Here is a 19,081-nt window from a genome sequence, read left to right on the forward strand (position 1 = left end):
AAATAAACACGTATTATTTTTCAGTACTTGATGCGGCAGTACCAACAGTGTCGCCCTGATTAGTAGCCATTCGTGGGTAGGCCAGTTTGAATTTTGATATGTTACGTGATATAGGTATTATCTCGAGGGGTGAAACGTATGGGCAGATTCGGTAATGCCAAACATACTCGAATAGTTAACTCAATCCCGACCAGTGACTTAATGCCTAATAAGTTAAGCTTGAATCTAACAAGACTTAGGATCTTTTACTTAACTTATCCTTTGATAAAGATCTCTCCTTGAAATTTTTAGGAATCTTCGACAGTAACATTTGTTATGGCAAACTCATGTGGATAATGATGCTGCTAGAATAGGTAACGGACTATCCATATTATGACGAACACACGAACTGGTGTGATTTAGTACAAAAAATAACGTTAATGAACAGGGCATAACGTTGTTTAATGTCTTGCCATCACTTAAAAAAAAGTACGACACAGTTCGGCTTCACTGGATATAGGCAAAGAAGAAAATATTATAAGCTATTTATCATTAAGAGATTGACAAACATAGGTTTAAGTCAGTAATTATAATTTTGCAACGTTGCCTAGTTAATTTGAGGTCATATAACATAGTTTGTAAAATATGTCCTGACTATGTCATACAGATTTATATTATTTATTTACGATAATACAATTCTATCTCAAACTGCTACTGCACCTTAAGGTGATTGTCACAGTCCACGCATTAAATAACTATGTAGGTATAATAATTGTAGCGAATGCATTGAAACCTGTAAGATACAAGCATTAAAAGAGCTATTCTTCCCGTATTTGGACGCCTATTGTCCCCTTTTAAATAGAAAAAAGTAAAAGAATACATTTATACTAAAAATAGTAAACAAAGGTATCTTAAAACTCTCCATAAAATCCGGTAATTGATTTTTTAATCGGAGCGATAGCTGTTAATCTTTAGTGAAAACAGTCCTAATTGTACAAAAAGTAAAAATATTGTTGAAGAATAAATTTATTACATATTTAGTCAATCCATTGGTTACATTAAAGAACAACTGAATATATGTTTGAAAAATTGAGGAAATTTTTCAAATTCCTACAAATGTCTATTTTTTAAACAGATGACAGCAATATTTTGGCAATATAAAATAACTTTATTACAATACAAAAGTTAATATTAATATTGGATTTACTGATAACCACTCCGAAATCAAATATTCCACAAAAACAAGATAGAGCTCTAAAAATTATTCATATAGTTAATTTCAAAGTAACTAAACAAATATGAACAAAAATACGGATAAAATCAGAAATAACAAAATTCCGCATTTATTTTCCAAATTGAAATGATTTATCAAGCTGCAGTATAAACATATTACTATAAAGGATAGGTAGTTGAAATGTAGATTGGACATTGGGTAGTCAAGGAAAGAAAAGGTTATTTATGAAAGACTTTATGGGTTCGTGGTATTAACTTTTCCTTTTTTACTCTATGGTATGAACATCAATACAAAAACAGTATTTGTTTACATTAAGTTGGGTAGTATCGTTTAGTTTAGTTTGTATAGTAAATCTGTTTTATTAGGGATTGGTGGGATGTTTTGATTCTTGGTTACTTTGGCTTATAAGTGCTATTAGTTTGTGAATTATGTTACACAAAAAATCTGAGTATAGAATTCAGTACAGCAAACTAAACAAAGACTTAAGAAGACAAATTTGGCAAGATAATATAGCTTTAAGGTATTAAACTCCATATAACCTGTTGTATCAATTATGTTTTAATTTACTGTCGAACTAGTTATTTTAATTTCTGAGAGAAAGTGACGTTATTCGTTCACAATCAATTTATAACATCACTCATATTATATATATTTCTGTCTATTATATTATAAATATGAACTTAAATATTTAAGTAGGGTAATATGGTAGGATGCAGATGCATCGCGTATGTGAGAAGTCTGTTTTGAAATGATTCTGTTTGGGGTTGTGATAGATAATTTATTTTTAATTTTAGACTAATTCTATTGTTTTAATCCTTAAATCGTATTAAAAAGCCAGTACAATGGGCATGGTTACTCTCTTTTACCATGGACATTTACAGTAATAGAAATATTTATACTGGGCTTGGCCTATATAGTCAAAGTGCAGTCAAAGTATTTAAAATTTTAGCCGGTGTTGCAACAAATAGGGAGTGGCACATCCCTATTAAATAATAGCTATCAAATAATAGCTATACCAGTCAACAATGAAAAAATAACAGAAAATTATCAGTAAAACACATAGTTTGTAGTGAAAAGAAACCACACAAAAGAAGTAAATAAATTAGTAATAAATATAATCAACATACCATATTTGAAAAAGGGGGTAGGGTACGATAAGCGGACCCGGTTTTTTATATCGAAATTGGCAAACGATATTACTTAATCATAACCATCGATACTGATTAATTATTTTGAACCATTAACTTAAATAATCTACATCAACAGCGTAAACACTTTCAAATAATACTCGTAATGTGATATTTCAATTATTTATAAGTAACATTTTATTATTAAAAATGACAGTCAATTTTGGAAAACTAAACAACATTGCTTTGAAAGATGATAAGACATGTTTTTTGTGACTTCAACATGTTGGACTTGTACAGAAAAACCCATTATGTGAAATTTGTGAGAAAGAAACAACTGTAACTGTGAGAGGAGCAAATATGGTCGTCTTCAGTTTTTCCTAATTTTGATTATAATAATTTGGGTACTTTGGGATTATACCGACCACACCAGTATGAAGAACACAAAAATATAAATTTATAGAAACAAACATGATAGAACGAAAAAACAACTGTTTAATTACAAAATTACAAACATTTCCAGGTATTGTGATCGGTATTGTTGTCACTGTTATCTTATCTTTCTCGAGAATCCCGATTAGGGCAGGGCGCGGCATCACATGATTTGCACGGTACATAATTGCCTTTCCATTACAATTCAATTTATATTTCTGATCAGCCCTCTAGAATTTGATATTTTACTGATAGGTACTATCTCGAGGGATGTTTTTCTTTCGCCGACATCAGCGCGGGCTTCGGCAGCACCAAAGCCCGCGCTGATGGCCGGAGGCACTCGCATTTTGGGTGGCGGAGTGTGATCAAGAATAAAAACAAGTTTTGAGTTTTTTTCAATAAAGAGTTTAGTTTTAGTTTGGTAATGTTTGTTTTTGTTGAATTTTGTGTTTGGAGAAATCTAGAGGTAAAACACGGAAGTATAACAAAGCGACGCACCAGCTGAACGGGCGGCGAGACTCTGCAATCACGTTACCTACTAGACCGCTCGACTTTGACCTCTGTTTGAGGGTGGGGAGGGGTTTGCGATAAGACAATTCCTGTTTTATATTGACGAAATATTGTTCTACGCTAATCTAGTAATCAGTAGAAGCAAAATGTCAAATAACGATTCATGTCTGGGTGTGGTCGGTATAATCCCAAAGTACCATAATTTGTTTGATCACTTTAAATATTAAATTCATATTTTAGTTTAAAACATATGATTGTTATTGAGGACTGTAGATACTTTTATATCGATAGTGTAGGATTTGAGATGCAAATATTAAGTATCGATGATTACATTCTTCAATATAAAAAAACCGGGTCCGCTTATCGTAACCAACCCGAAAAAGGAAATAACAGGAAAACAGTTGAGTTAACAACAATACAATAAACTCTCTTTAAAAAATAATATAAACAAGATAACCCATGTAGGCCTACAAAACTTTACTCCAACTACAGTCGCACCTAACACAGCTTAAAACTGGCTAGAGGAGCATGTGCCAATCACATATAAAGTTCAAACTTTCCAGGAGTGGTGAATTTATCAACTATTAATAAGCTTTTAAAGAAACATCTTGAATTTTCTTCTGGCCTCCAGAGAGTTCAAATTTAGATTATTTTCTAAAATAGTGACTGATATTTCATTATAGTTGTAAATTTAAATTCAATTTTGTAGTTTTATTATTTACTATAAAAAACTAACTTGCGGTGCGGTTAGATTGTTAATAAAAGTTTGTTAACCCTTGGTACAGTAAAGGAAGAATCATATAGCCTACAACTAAGAAAGTACATTCTTATGAGTTCGTTAAATGTTAAAGAAGGGTCATTCCATATGATCAACCCACTAAAATAAAAAAAATACTTGACCTCCTCAGAATTTGATGAAGTTTGGTATGAAGGTAGTCCTTATATATAGAGTAGGAAAATTGCCAATTTTTCCCAAATATTTTCTCACGGTTTCAAAGTTACGGCTATTTAAAGTTTCTAAAAACCACAAACAAAAACCACCAAAAATATTTTGAAATCACCATAACTTTTCTCCTAATTAAGCTAGAGAAATGGTAGTGGTGTTATTTTATTCAGTTTAAAATGTTCTTTCTTTTTATTTTGTGGAGTGAGGGTAGCTACACTGATATAATATCAGATATATCAGAATTTAACCCTAACTGATGTAGAATGTCTAAAGCAAGAGATTGTTTTCTAGCTATTGCTACTCTATTTAACCCTCACTGCCATACCTAGTATTTACATACAGACTACAGCCATTAATTTCTGATACTGTTGCAATTAATAGTTAGCTAATAAATATAAATATCTTTTTTAAATTTGATGCAACAGGTCAAACCAGGGGTGGAAAAGCAAGGAATAAGGCAATAGTATGATAAAAGTTTGTAGGCCTAATACTTTCTGATCTTTAATTGTAAAAAAATAAACTTTAAACAAAGGAAGCAGTTACTCTTAGAAACCAATATTTAAATTGAAGCAAAGTCCAACGAATTATGTTAACCCTTTGAACACAAGAATTAATATTAAGTTTTACTTAATTCACAGGAAGCAACATACTCTGTTTATGTATTTACACTCTTCTTTATAAGATTTGTTTCTTATACTTTTCATTTTTATTTGTTACAAAATCCTTGTGTTCACACATGTGTTATGTGTTTAGAAAATCCCGTTTGCTGTCGAATCAAGCAACTCATTATTGGCAGTATCAGCTGAGAGACGATGTCTGCGATTGTGAGCCAGATGAAGAAGAATTTGATGAAGGACCAGTTCCTCCTCACAAGTACGATTGATCTATTACAAATCAAGTGTATTTTACAATAATTAATGTATAAGATAATAGTACTGATTGCTAGTTTATTTACTTTATACAGTAGATTTTTACTCCAAAATATATTTAATCAAAAACATTTAAGGGAAAAATAAACATCAAATTATTACGCCTAAAAATTCTTTAAAATTTGATTTTTTCGTAAACTTTTATGAGAAAATGTTAAAATAAACAATATTTTCTATTTTTTTAAATTTAATTTAAGAAATTGTATAGAATTTTAATAATTTATTGTATAATGATTGTCTTTAATGTTCCACAGCAAAAAGTTGATTATTAAATTAAAAATTTGTGGAGTATGTTTGGGTTGGTAAAAAGTTATCATTATTAAATTTGGGAGACAGCTAAATTTTTATTGCAAAATTTGAACACCTTTTAATGTTTTGTACAAGGTAATCAGGATATAGATGCAAATTAAATTTGAATGCTGGTAAGAGAGCTAAAAAATTTCAAATCTTTGACTTTGAAAGGTTATTGATATGAAAATAGAGAGAGGGGACAATGTGATCTTATAGGTGAACCGCTAATAAAGAAGCCTGTGCAGAAAGCAAATATTTGAGCAGCACAGTGCAGGAGGGGCCCCCCCCTCCGGCAGGGGGGAATGGCGAGTGGGCGGAGCATCTTCTTGTCAGCTGATTTTAAAATCTTGTCTTGCTCGTGCCATATTGTTTTATACTGCAGTTACTTACTTGGGACCATTTAATTCAAACGAGTCAGTCAGGTGAACGAGTGATCTGGATCCGAGTGTTTCAAAAAACCCGTTCACTTTTGAAAGTTTTGTTCAATTTGGCCTGACAACTGAATAAATTTGATACTTTTTTCCAAATCAGGTAAAATGAAAATGAAATGAAAATGGTTTATTTTTCTTAAAAATAGTACAATAAAACACATATAACACGTTTTGCAACAAACGTAAGCAAATATATACAATGTCTGAAATCATGTATCGGAGTGTAACAATACGGTACTTATACGTAGTTAATTATTTCTTATTATAATAAACCTGCATTAAATTCTACTTAATTTCAATTAAAATTTGAAATAAGAAGAGTAGTATAACCGGATGAGCCTACATGGGCCTAGGACCTGTGCGTAGGCTCTGGGTCGTGAATATTGGAACTCAAAACTAATAATAGAACAAATGATTTTATAAGTAAAAAATAGTAGTTTAGTAATTTTTGATATTATTAATGGTTTTATAATTTATTTTTAATCCGGCTGGATGGCAATGACAACAGTGACCACGCAGGCAATTGTTTGAGTCACATTGATAATGATACGTAACCGAGTATAAATCTAGTTTTGCTGCACTGTCGTATGAAGTATTAGTTATGGTAATTATAGTTGAAGGTCAGACTGAATAACAATAAATAGCGAGGAAGGGTTAGAAGTTCGGCGATAACAAGGGACTATAAGTCTATATACTTCTTCGCCATCTAACAATAGTAACCCATCCTTCACGCGTTTTTAAAATCAGTAAAGATTAGGTAATTGCAACACAGAAGCGAAGTTGTAACTCAAACACACGTTACGGTACAAAACTTGAGAAATATAATACAAATTTGTTACGCTGAATGTTTTTTTTTTAATATAGAAACTGTAATGACGACTTGTTGCGAGTACCGTGTGTTATGAGTATAAGTTCTCAACGCTAAAAATAGTATGAAAATTAATGTATAAGTAAATAAATGGTTTTGAGTAACAAATTTCTTATAGTCATTAGTTCTTCCTCGAAGAAAATTAATTCAAAAGAATATGTTGTACTCTTAAAGAACATTGTTTTTTAGTATTGTTTTTTGTTCAAGAATTAATGGCTCAAGAATAGTTTTGAAAGCAGCACCATGGATTATAATACCAAATGAAAGTTGGGATTGAACGGAAGCCAAAATAGACCACTTTAATTTCCTTATCCGTGAGTACTTCTCGTAATTGTCTGAAGGCAAAAATGTACTTGCGGATTTTATTTGTCAAAAAATGAATGTGTTGTGATTTTTTTTAATATACTTGCAGGTATTGAATCGTGCCCAAGAGCGAAATTTCCTCTTCAAACTGGATACGTAACGTATAACCTCTTGTAACAGTGCGTAAGTTAAAGGTCGAATGAAGCCTATAAGATCTGTCTTCGAAAAAAAAATTGTTATATTTGAGCCATTAGAGTTCTCCAAGTTCTGACCCACATTAGTAAAGAATTTATTAAATTCGTTAGCTACTTCAAGCTTAATTTTGTCATTGAATAATTTGGTATTTGGCAAATATTTATTTAGGGAGAAGAAACTTTGTTAACCCTTCTACCACTCAATTTAATTAAAACCCCTAAAAAAACATATTTAAATCCCCATTAGCTTGGTCGAAATTTATCACAAAAATAATATTTTTAGTTGCTTTAAATTTCTGCTTAAAATGTTCCTGCAATTGACATAGCGGTTTTTAAGCTCCACATTAAATGGTTTATCTCTTTGTCTTATAGCATGGACTAAATCTGAAGTAATCCATGGTTTTAGCTTTTTTTGACCTAGTTTTAAATTTATTGGGTTGTCTATTAAAATTGTAATAATATTCTGAAGTTGTAATGTAAAAACATTAACATTATTGCTGTTAAAAATTGATTGCCAAATTAGCATTTAAAAGGTTATCATGTGGTTAACACATGGCCGATATAGGTGCGATGTGCAGGGTCGATCTGAGAGGAGGCGTTCTGTGTAGTTAGTGTGCGTAATATTATTTTAATGCCTCAGCCTGGGTATTAGGAAAAGTGGTGGTAACTTAATCGATTAAATGTTTAAAATGTGTTGTTATTTATAAAAAATAAATTATTTTCAAACAATGCAATGTCTGTTTTTGATGTTTAGTAATTTATTGAAAACATTTGTAGTTAAATAATCTTTATGATAAATCAAAGGCATATTAATCAACCAAGTCCATTGTTCTTAAGTACCTAAAGTATTAACGTTTAAAATATTTATTAATGCATATAGTAACATACAGTAATTTTTTAATTAATCATTTTATTAATAATATATTATATATTTACAATTTACTAGATTCCTGAAACAATACATTTATTGTTATATATCTATCAATTCACTGTAAAAATATGTTGTTTCTTCCTCTATCCGAACACATTTTTGCAAGCAGATCCTTTCGTTCACTTGGTCATTACATCCCAGTCGTTCATTTTGTTCAGTCAACACGATGACCGGTAAAACACGCTCTAGCGGGAAGGCTTAGTAACTCTGTACTGACCGGTTCAACTGAACGGGTCGCAGTAGTGAACGATACCGACTGAGCCGGATTAGTCAGCTGATTTTATAGTTTGAAATAGAATGAGCGCCGAGCAGTGGTGGGGATTCTTGGAGGGGTGGCGGAGGGATATTTACCCCACCCTGCGTGAACTCAAATCTACCAAGGTTTTTTTGTTAGCGGTTTACCTATAGTTTTCCTAGGATAATGCATCTGTTGTCCTAACACATAATTTTTCTGGCTCTTATCACATAAAACCATTGCTTACACATTTAATTTCTTTAAATATTTCGCCCTTTCTTTGGAGTGCCATCTTCAATCAACAGATGTTAAACTGAAACTGCCAGTAATAAGCATCCGTCGTTAAAGGGGTGGAACTTCATTGTAATTGGCTGAATCATATACAATCAAGTAATTAGGATCAATATGGCTTCTTAATTATAGGCTGCCAGCTTTTTGACAATTTCATGCTTTATTCTTTTTTTTTATTATTTCTAAGATTTCTCTCATCCTTAGATAATAGTGAATTTTTTCTCTGTTCTCTAAACATGTTGATAGTCTACAAATGTGTTTTTAGGCAAAAGCATAACAATTTGAGGGAACTGTATAGGCATAACGCAGGGAATCCAGAAGTCCCATCTCTGAGCTCCACACATAAGGATGCTCGAGAGATAGCGGTGCAGACTCCTGAGTGGGAGGGAGATGAGCCTGACAGGTAGAGACATCATCATGCTCATTATTTTTTTAGTAAAGATGTTCTACTTCAGCCATCAATTGTATTTTGAAAAGACTAAGAAACAAAGGGTCAACTGTTTTTAGTCAATTATAACTGATAGCTCAACGTACAATTTACAATTTGCTAAGGAAGTTTTACATTTTACATAAAGGCAAAATTGAGGAAGTTTTAGTTTTGAAATTAAACATTGAATTGTAGTAGTTTCTGCCTTTTTATAAAATTTAATTGTTAAAGTTGTTAATTTTCTGTACAGTAGGTAGACAAGTCAGTAGCTATTTATAGATACAACAGTATGGATCATGAACATACACTCCTACTCAAAATTATCCCACACCCCTTGGTTTTCAACTGTTTTGATATTAAAACACTGTTAAACCAAAGCTTGTACCTTTATTATCGGTTGAATATGAAAAAAGGTTAAAAAAAAGAGCGTGTAGGAAAAAATAAACTTTATTTTACAATCAAAGAACAAAAGATAACAAAATTTATATTAAAGTACCAATGTTTACAATATAGAAAAATATTAAAACACACCTCAGTTACATTGCTAATTGAAGAGCTGTCCTATCAGTATTCGGTATTGCCTCCTCTTGCATTTATCATGGCTTGGATACGTCTTCCCATTCCTTTGACGAGATGTTGTAGGCAATCTTGAGGGATGTAGCTCCATTCTTCTTTTATGGTAGCTTCCACTTGAGCCATGCTGCCAGGTGCTGGACCTCTGATGCGAACACGCCTTTAGACCATGTGCCATACATGCTTTACTGGATTAAGGTCCGGACTTCTTGCAGGCCATTTCATGGTGGCTATTTTGACGTCTTGGAGGTAGTCCGAGCACTGTGTGGACGCGCATTGTCATGAATAAGAATGAAGTCATCACCGACAAAGGGGGCGTATGCCACAGTTCTTCCAAATGTCTGCTACTTACCTATAAGCATTCAGAGCTTGTCTAGGTACACTCATCAATTCTATGCTAGCCTCAAAATAAAATCCACCCCAAAACATAATCGATCCACCTTCAAAAGGCTCTCTTAGTGACACACAGGCTTCAGAAAATCACTCCTTCACGTCAACACATCAGGACCAATCACACTTACTCTGGTCTTGCCTGTAAAAAGTACACACTTCCAACCTTGCATTGTCCAATGCCGATGTTCTCATGCAAACTGAAGGCAAACTCTTCGACAATTTTTGGTGAGTCTCGGACCAGTAACAGGTCTCTTACTTCTTAAATTAAATTTTGAGAAGATTTTGTTGAATGGTTGGAGCAAAAATATTGATATTAGGAACAGCCCTGGCCATTCACTGTAACTGAGAGCTTGTGACAGTCCGATTCTTTAAAGCACTAAGTCTCAAAAACTGATCATCACTTTGGTTTGTAGCTCGAGGATAGCCTTGCCCACACCTTCTGTGATCAGATCCAGTCTCTCGGAAACGAGAGACAGCCCTACTTACTATGGTGCGATGTACACCTCACAATCGCCTAGACTCTGCACTGTAAGAAAGTCCAGCTCTCATTAGAGCCCTTGCTCTTACCACTTCGGATTCGGTCAAAAAACAATGTTGATGCATAATTAAATGTAATAACCACTCTTCTCTTCTAAAAAGTTGGTTAGAAATGACTAAATATCTTCCATATTCAATTGAAAACAATGAACAGATAAGCTGGGAAAAGGTAAACCTGATAAGGGTAACATTTTCCAGTTACTGATAATGACTTATTAGATTGAAAGGAATGATTTCTTTATCTCTCATAGGTCTTATCTGTTGCACTTAGAGGCTAAATAAACAAGTAGTAGCAAAATGATACTAAACTTTTGTTTAAATTGTTGTTTTGGAAGAAATGATAAGGTGTGCGATAATTTTCAGCAAGAATGTAGTTTAGTACTAATAACGCATTACGAATTGCCTTCTTTTTATTCTTCTGCTTCACAGTTGTAAATGCTTACACTTTGGTGAGAATAATGATGGATTTGGATACATTACAATGGGAAATACTGAACAATCCACAATACAGTCTTGATTTAGCACCCTAGGATTTTACGTTTTTCCAGAAATAAGGACATTTTTTTTATCTAAAGTAGTTGGAGAGTGATGGCTTGTTAAAAGAAACTGTTATTGTATCCAAATATATTTTTTATTTACCTGTATCCTGTAGTTTTCATAAAATTAGTTATTGTTCAATGACAGTCGGCTATGCAAAGTTGATGAACAAGTGATTGTTCTATGCAGTACCGGGTATTTTATTACAGGTTTCATCTTTTCTACTGTTGTCAAAATGTTTTTTATTATTTGTTATATTTAGGAAATATTTGACAACCTTTGTTTAAAATGTAATTGTATTACTGATATAAAACATTAAGATATGGAAAGGAGAGTTAAACAGAAAAGTATTTCAGTCTACCATACCAGTTGAGTGGAAGATGTTAGTAACGGCAGACATTCAATAAAAAACTACCCTACATGTTTTTCTTTTTTTTTAATATTAACTATAAATGGGTAATCCGACTGTGAATAGTTGATCATTAATTGTATCTATATAAATTAATATATATTGACTGTTTGTGTTTAGGGGATGCAAAGTTTTTGAAAGAGAAAACATTTAACATTGTTATTCAATAAGACCACAGTTTAAATTGTGTAAGGAACAGGGGAAAATATTGTTAAATAAGTTCCCTCTTAATTTGTGGAAAAATTACTCTCCATCAAACTATTTTGGTGGTAAACTTTATTAATTGTAGATTTGTATATGAACCATGAAATTTCAGTAAAATAGGTTACAACCTCGGTATGCTTTGTGATCATTTGTAGGCTTTTTCACAGTAGAGTACAACCCAGGTTAATAGAACTTGGATGAACCAAAACCCGGGTCAACCAAAACAGTTCCATGAATGATAACATGTGTACAAATAACTGAGCAAAATAGTTAAAAAGTGTGTATGATGCATCGCTATAGCGACTGGCTGGGCAAATAACGTGGCCTTCAGATAATTTACTCTCCCCCCTCCCTGACCAACCGTCCGTCACTGTGCTGCACCTCGCCATTGTCCACTGCCACGCCTTACAACTCAAACCATAGTAATGTTATTAGTCATATACCCCACTCCTGCTACCTTTCCCAAAGGATAACTTGCAGAAATTGTTTGTGTGTAATTCATTTCCCCTACACGTACATTCTAATACTTATTTTTAGATGTAATTGGTAAAAACGTGTTATTTGAAATGGCAGCATACCTTTATTTCGGTTAGCCGGAATTTTACTTTATTTAAATTAATAGAGGAATAGTAATAATAAAAAGCAACAAACCCATTTTTATAATTGTAATGATATATATTAGTGTTTTGTTATTTGCATTTCATTCAATAAATTGTGAAATATCATAACTGGAATTAAAGTACATTTTGTTTGATATTGATGTGTACTACAGCAGATTGTTGGATGACACGAGTGAAGAGGAGCTGATGAGGAACATGAGTTCCCTGACTCTGCCGGAAGCTAAATATAGTCAAAGTCGTCCGGCGAGCCCGGTGCCTCCAAAAGTCCCTCCCACCCCTTTGTCTCGGCCCAGAACTGCTCGGTCTCTGTCTCGTCCCTCTCGCACCACCAGGAAACTGCACACAGAGAGTAAACAGACCCACTTTGTTCCTTTTGGGTGGAACGAGGCTAACACTGATGTCGGACACAAACTTACGTACAATGTCTCTGCACCTCGGAAAGAGGTAAGTGGACTTCATTAATTGTTAAAGAAGTCACCGCTAAGTGATTTAATCATAGAGCACCACAATAAACATTATTTATCTAGTAAAAACTCATTATGAGTGGAATTTGTTCTATTTCAGATCTGAATGGAAAGCAAAATGGTGAATTTCACTAAAATTAAAATTTTTATGGGGGTGGATCAAATGGCAAGAATTAAGTAAACAATGCTGAACCACCATAGAATTCATGTACGCAACGTACACTTCATTTGGAAAATTCTTGTTTCGGGAAAAATCCTTTATCCATTGCTCAATAAACTTGAGAAAATGTGTGATATTTTCCATTGGGTAATATGGAAAGGAATTGAGTAGAATATTCATTCAAATCAGGGATTATATTTTCATGGTTATCTTGTGTACCACGTAATTATTTACTGCAGAACATTTCTATAAAAAAATAACTATACTAAAAATTAATTGGTAAGTTACAATATTAGTTAATACTTAAATGGTTTTGCTCATAAGAACTTAATTTTAAAATGTTTAGGTACATGAATCGGCTGTGAATGCATCGCAACGAAGAAAAGCTGAGATAGACCAGTTTTTGGCTCAAGAGAAACAAGTGAAACATGTCACCAGAGCGAGAGAACGGGTATTGTCTTTATTATGAGCTGTTAATTATGTTTATTTATATATACTCTGTGTGATATAAAGACAGAATAAACTGATAATTTTACATTTTTTATGTATAATACATTTATAACTCTTTCAGTTTATTCCACATATACTATATAACATCAGTAGATCCAATACAGAAATATTATTATCACTTAAATTTAACGCTTTATAATAAACAACTATTAAATGGCACATTTGCTGAAGATGCTGAGTTCATAAATCTTGTGTTTAAATTAAGTAATATTTTAATTTATTTGTTAATTAGTAATAGAGAAGTTTTGGACTTGCTTTTATGGGTTAATTCTTGTAACAAACACAGATGTGTTTAAGTTAATAAAACAATTAAACTACAACCTTTTTGTAAAGATGAAAGCAAGTCATTGATTTTTGTATAATACATTTGGTTTCTTTAAATTAAAAGTAAGAATTAAAAAATTAAGTTTTTGATCTTTCTCTATCTTTTTTTGGATAGTCAATTCCAAGTTTTGTTTTAAAAAAAAGTAAAATATTGCTTATAAGATCAGTTATTGTTCTATTGATTTCTACAATATTATATAAATATTATTGTTACAGAAAAACCATAATTGTATTTGAATTAATGTGTCAATTTTGATAAAAACACTCAGGTGGACAGTAAATCTTGTTGAGGATTAATGGAATATTTCAGAAACTTTTGTGAATACTATATCAGTGCTCAACTTGTTCTCAGAAATTTTACATCAGTACATCAAAGCTATGGATTGATAAGTCAGTTAGTAATACTTAAGTAACAATGAAATTTTGTGCAGAAGGAAAAAATATGAAAGTTAGAATAAAGGAGGGAAATGTGATTTCTTGCCTGTTTGTAAACAACCATAAAGAAATTAAGTTGACGTTATTGTTAAACAGACAGGTTCGAATGCGAGCAGCCAGTGGATGAGTGAGTACCAGGAACAATTCTCCATGCGAGGTGGAAGTCGCAATATTCGGCCACTCTCAGCGCCTCCTGTATCGCGACAGCCAGTCACCTGGCGACATAGCTGATTGGCAGTCGGTCCGAGTAGCCCCTGGACCAGCGAGTATCGTGCCCAATTCACAGACAAATCGTTAGTGCGCGAGACTAGAGCGTACTCGGCTCCTCCTGCCCCGAGATAGCTAGCACATCAGATATACGGCATGTGATGTTTTAAACGTCAGGTCTATTTGATAGCTTTAAGCAATATAGTTTTGAATTTATATTTACTTTTAGTTTAATTTTATTTGGTGTGGTGTTGTAAATGGATTAAGGTATTTTGTAATGTTTATTTACTTAATGTTTTGTTCGTTCCATTATTAGAAATCATAATGTTTGTTGACTCTTAAAATAGATTTATTATTTTATATTTGAATTCTATGCTTGTGATATTTCTAAAACGTGTAGTTGTATAGAGTAGGCCTACAAATGCAATGATCTATTTAAAGATAGCCTACTATTTTCTGCAGTATACTGTCAATAAACCCTAGATTGTTACTAGCAACGATAGGTTTGTGCAATAATTATATATTATATTTAATATTACTATTTTGTAGATCTCAAAGTATTTAACTAACTTATGCGATCTATTTTTTATAATCTGAATAGTTACCTTGCATGCAAATAAGTTATTAATAAATTATTTTACATTTTGTAATTTATTAAAATATTTATAGTAGATTTTGTAATTTCAAAGTAAAAAATTAATTACTTAGTAAATAATAGACATTATATAAAATCTTGTATCCTTATTTTCTTCTCGTGTTACGGATATTTCTGCTCTACAAATAGACTATAGTATAATGTAGCCTAAACAAGTTGAACTCTGTTACAAAGAAACACTTTATTATTCAGGGTTTTCTGAACCACTTTAAAATCTCTAAGTAGCATGTTCAAAGAGTCAAAAATAAGACATTTCTTCCTAGAAACATCAATTTGCAAATGCCTTCTTTCATAACTAACCATACGTCTCCAAACAGATTCAAAAATTTAATTTTCCAAAAAGACTTAGAAGGAGAACTCTTGTCCAGTACCTGAAAATAGATTATTATTACAGCAGGCGAATTTATTAAAAAATGATACATAATTAAATTTATGTATTTGAGTGTTACATTTAATTATATCCATTTAAAAGCTGTGATAAGTAAAACGTGTGATAAAGTAAAGAAAAATATACTTTTTATTGCAAAATTCTTGGTGAAGGTCAAAAATATAAATATTTGGGGTGCTATTTTCTTGCAATAAAATTTTTGTTTGCAAAATTTACCCAGAAATTTAAAGCCTTTCTTGATGGAATAGAAGTGGTGATAGATAAAGCAACAGAATGTTTGAAGTGGGTTATATTTGAATTATCTTCACTGTAGCTTAAAGGTAAGACTGTGGAACTCTAACTGAGAGGTCACAGGTTTGATTACCAGTTAGGTCAATACAAGATTGCTCCTAGGAGGTTTTAAATAGGACCAGAAACATCCTGTATCATATTTATTATGTACAAAGGCTGTCCGGAAAGTATATATATTCAGTGAATACTCCTTATCTTTGGCAGTTACTGTTATCAGATTCAGCATGCATTACTCTGTACTCTCCTGTTTGCACCGAGAATAGCTCTCATTCATACCTTTAATATGTCGGCTATCAATCAGTTTTGAGTGTTTCTTAGTCCTTCATCGGATTTTTTCCTTAAAAATGATGGAACATTCAGATTAGTGAATTTACTTTTTGCTTTAAGTTTTATTTAAAACTCGGGAAAACATGTGCGGAGACGACTCAAATGATCCAGCAAGCCTTTCAGGTAGAAGCCTGTTTTGTTTAGAAGCACAATTCACCCTGTTTTCCGTGAATTTGTGGTTCAACTGTTTTAAAAATTGTCACATTTCGGTTGTAAGTTATCCGCATTCTGGTTGCCCTCATCAACGCTAACTCCTGAAAACATCAAACTTGTGTGGTTAGTGATACAAGCAGACAATCATTTCAAAGTGCGCAACTTGGAGGAAGATTTGGACATACAAAAACCATTGGTGTCAAAATTGTGTCTGAGAATTTGGGTTTGAAATGAGTGTCTGCAAAATTTGTACCAATATTGATTACCAAAGATCAAAAAGAGAGGGTGTTGAAGTTACACAATACTTGTACAAAACCATGACTACCAACCCAAACTTCTGGCTGTTCCCAAAGAAACCAGATTTCAAAGCGTTCAAGAGATCAAAATCTGAATGTAACAGCGGAGCTCATGGCGATCTCGATACTGACTTGGCGACTTGTTTTTTGAAGTCGGAGGGTTGTTTGAACAAGTATATTGTGTTCAATGGAGTGTATTTTGAGTGAGACTAATGGGTTATGCTAGTTTTTCAGTAATACCAAAGTATTGGATACTTTCCGGACAGCCTTTATATATGAAGACAAGCTTATCTATTTGTATGCTGACAAACAAGTTCCATCAAAGTTCAATATGAGACAATAAGGTGGTAATTTATACCAACAGAACTAAAGCTTTCATTGCTGGTGTAGATTGTGCTTTGTCTAAATATACATGTGCTTTTAGCTGCATTTAAATTATAAAAATACCACTGAGAAAAAGTAAAGCATATGTTGTTGAATATTGTAAGAAGATACTGATTTAGAGAAACTTATGTATTTATTTTACTTTTAATCATTAACATTCAGGTCTTTTAAAAACTGTTAAGTCCGTCACCCCTTCAGTGTAATTCTTCCCTTTTAATTCTACTAATTACCAGTTGGTTTGGTAAGTAGTTTTGAGTGCATGTCAATTTTAAATATTAAAATATTTTAAGAATAATATTAATTCCTCTGTATGGAAAATTTAAGAGTTTTAAATTATTATATGTAATTAATATACATTTTTAATGAATAGTTACTTAGTAAAATATTTTAAATGTAATTTCTTAAAATTTTCAAATTAATGCATTAATTTCTCTTAAATATTTTTCACTGCTCTATTTTATGGTCCATCAATTTGGTACGCAAATTTAAAAAAATCCGTACACAAATTGTCTAATTGTAATCATAATGAATAAATTATTTATCAGGTTAAATAAGGTCCATTAAGTCCTTTTTTTAAACTTAATCCTCAACAGTTAAAATAAATAGTACCATTTTTAAAATATAAAAACCATTCATCTTAACAATATATTTAAATAAATAAAACATAAAAATTATGGTGGTTAGATACATGAATGTGTAGAAACAATATACACATTATTAGTCAACTAAAACTATCAGGTAAAATAAGCAGGACAAATTGTGAAAAAGCAAATTGTAGTGAAAAAGTGAATTTACAGCCTGTGGTGAAGGATGGGGGAGATTCTTTACACAACATGAATATTTATTTGCATGGCAATTGTTGACTTGCTTACTACCACATTTAGTACATTGCCTTATCTTAAACTTCGAATAATAGAGTAAAAACTTATTGGAGATTTAAGAGATATGCATAGCAAGGACTTTGAGCTACAGAGGGTAAACTCTTTATGTAGCATATGTCCATTTAGATACAACACGCTGGTTGTGTCTAGGATCAATTGTGTTAAAAACTATATATTTTCCAAGCAAAGAGTTAAACTGTTCCAGAAAATATAAAATTGTAAGGTGTTTATATATATATATATATATATATATATATATATATATTATATATATATATAAAACACAATATTCAAGTTGTAGAGTAGTTGTAGATTAACATCGACTGTTATGAAAAGATTAAAGGAATTCGAGTTATTGTGGGTTGTGTTATCAAGGTTCTACTATATCGATGGTAACCCTTTTTATTAAATAAATATTGAGTATCTATCGGAATTAAAAATAGTAATATAGTTCACCTAGCCAGATGAATTTTACAAAATGATAAATTTGCATCATAAATTAATAATCAAAATGGGTTTTTGATGATACTGTCAAAATCTGATGGCTGCTTTTGATCTGAATATTCAATCCAGATCACAATAAGCAATTAATGAAGCTAATGCTGAATGTTGTTGATCCAAATCCTCAGTCTGCATTTAACGCTTCAATGTGGATTCACATGAACATCACGGTTTATTGCAGACTCGAACACAGCAGTTATCTTAAGTGAGCTATCTGCACATTCAAGACATCAAGTCAGGATGGCTGTGTTGTATAAGGTGTAGCTCTCGAAAATGTGGGATGCTTTGGAGTCGCGGATTCTATTCTCGCACCTGATGGATTTTTATGGTCTGATTTACACTGGCCTGAAGTAAAGCTGGTGGAAGGGCTAATCTTAAATTATGGTGGTTGGCTTGAGTGGAGTTGATAGGATCAGTGATTTTCTTATATAAGTGTACCAGACCCAAAACACCCATTTTGCATTTTTTGTCATTAATATAAAAAAAAAACTTGCTTTCTTGTTATTTTATGTTCTACTGTGAGGCATTTATTATTGAATAAGGACCATAATAATAATAATAATAATAGCTTTTAAGGTAACAAGAAAAAAACAATTTATACTACATAAGTATTACAAAAATCTCTCTTGGAAATCCATGGATCCTAAGTTCAGATCATGGTCAGCAGGTTAATGATACTAATGCTGAACATCGTTGATCTGAAT

The 19,081-nt window shown here is 32.2% G+C and overlaps 1 protein-coding gene across 2 annotated transcripts; it reads left to right on the plus strand.

The window, feature by feature from the left end:
• Positions 1–1,522: 1,522 nt before the first annotated feature.
• LOC124353044 lies at positions 1,523–18,118 on the plus strand. 2 transcript variants are annotated; one of them, XM_046802845.1, is made up of 6 exons: positions 1,524–1,733; positions 4,982–5,101; positions 8,967–9,104; positions 12,554–12,845; positions 13,372–13,476; positions 14,391–18,118. In XM_046802845.1, exons 1-6 carry the CDS (start codon positions 1,642–1,644, stop codon positions 14,523–14,525), a joined length of 882 nt encoding a protein of 293 aa, XP_046658801.1. In that variant the 5' UTR covers positions 1,524–1,641; the 3' UTR covers positions 14,526–18,118. The 2 variants fall into 2 exon arrangements, with proteins under 2 accessions (XP_046658802.1, XP_046658801.1); XM_046802846.1 differs by lacking the exon at positions 8,967–9,104 and having other exon boundaries at positions 1,523–1,733.
• Positions 18,119–19,081: the final 963 nt, after the last annotated feature.

This window comes from Homalodisca vitripennis, chromosome 1, assembly GCF_021130785.1.
Source record: "Homalodisca vitripennis isolate AUS2020 chromosome 1, UT_GWSS_2.1, whole genome shotgun sequence".
Classification (NCBI taxonomy): Eukaryota; Metazoa; Arthropoda; class Insecta; order Hemiptera; family Cicadellidae; genus Homalodisca; species Homalodisca vitripennis.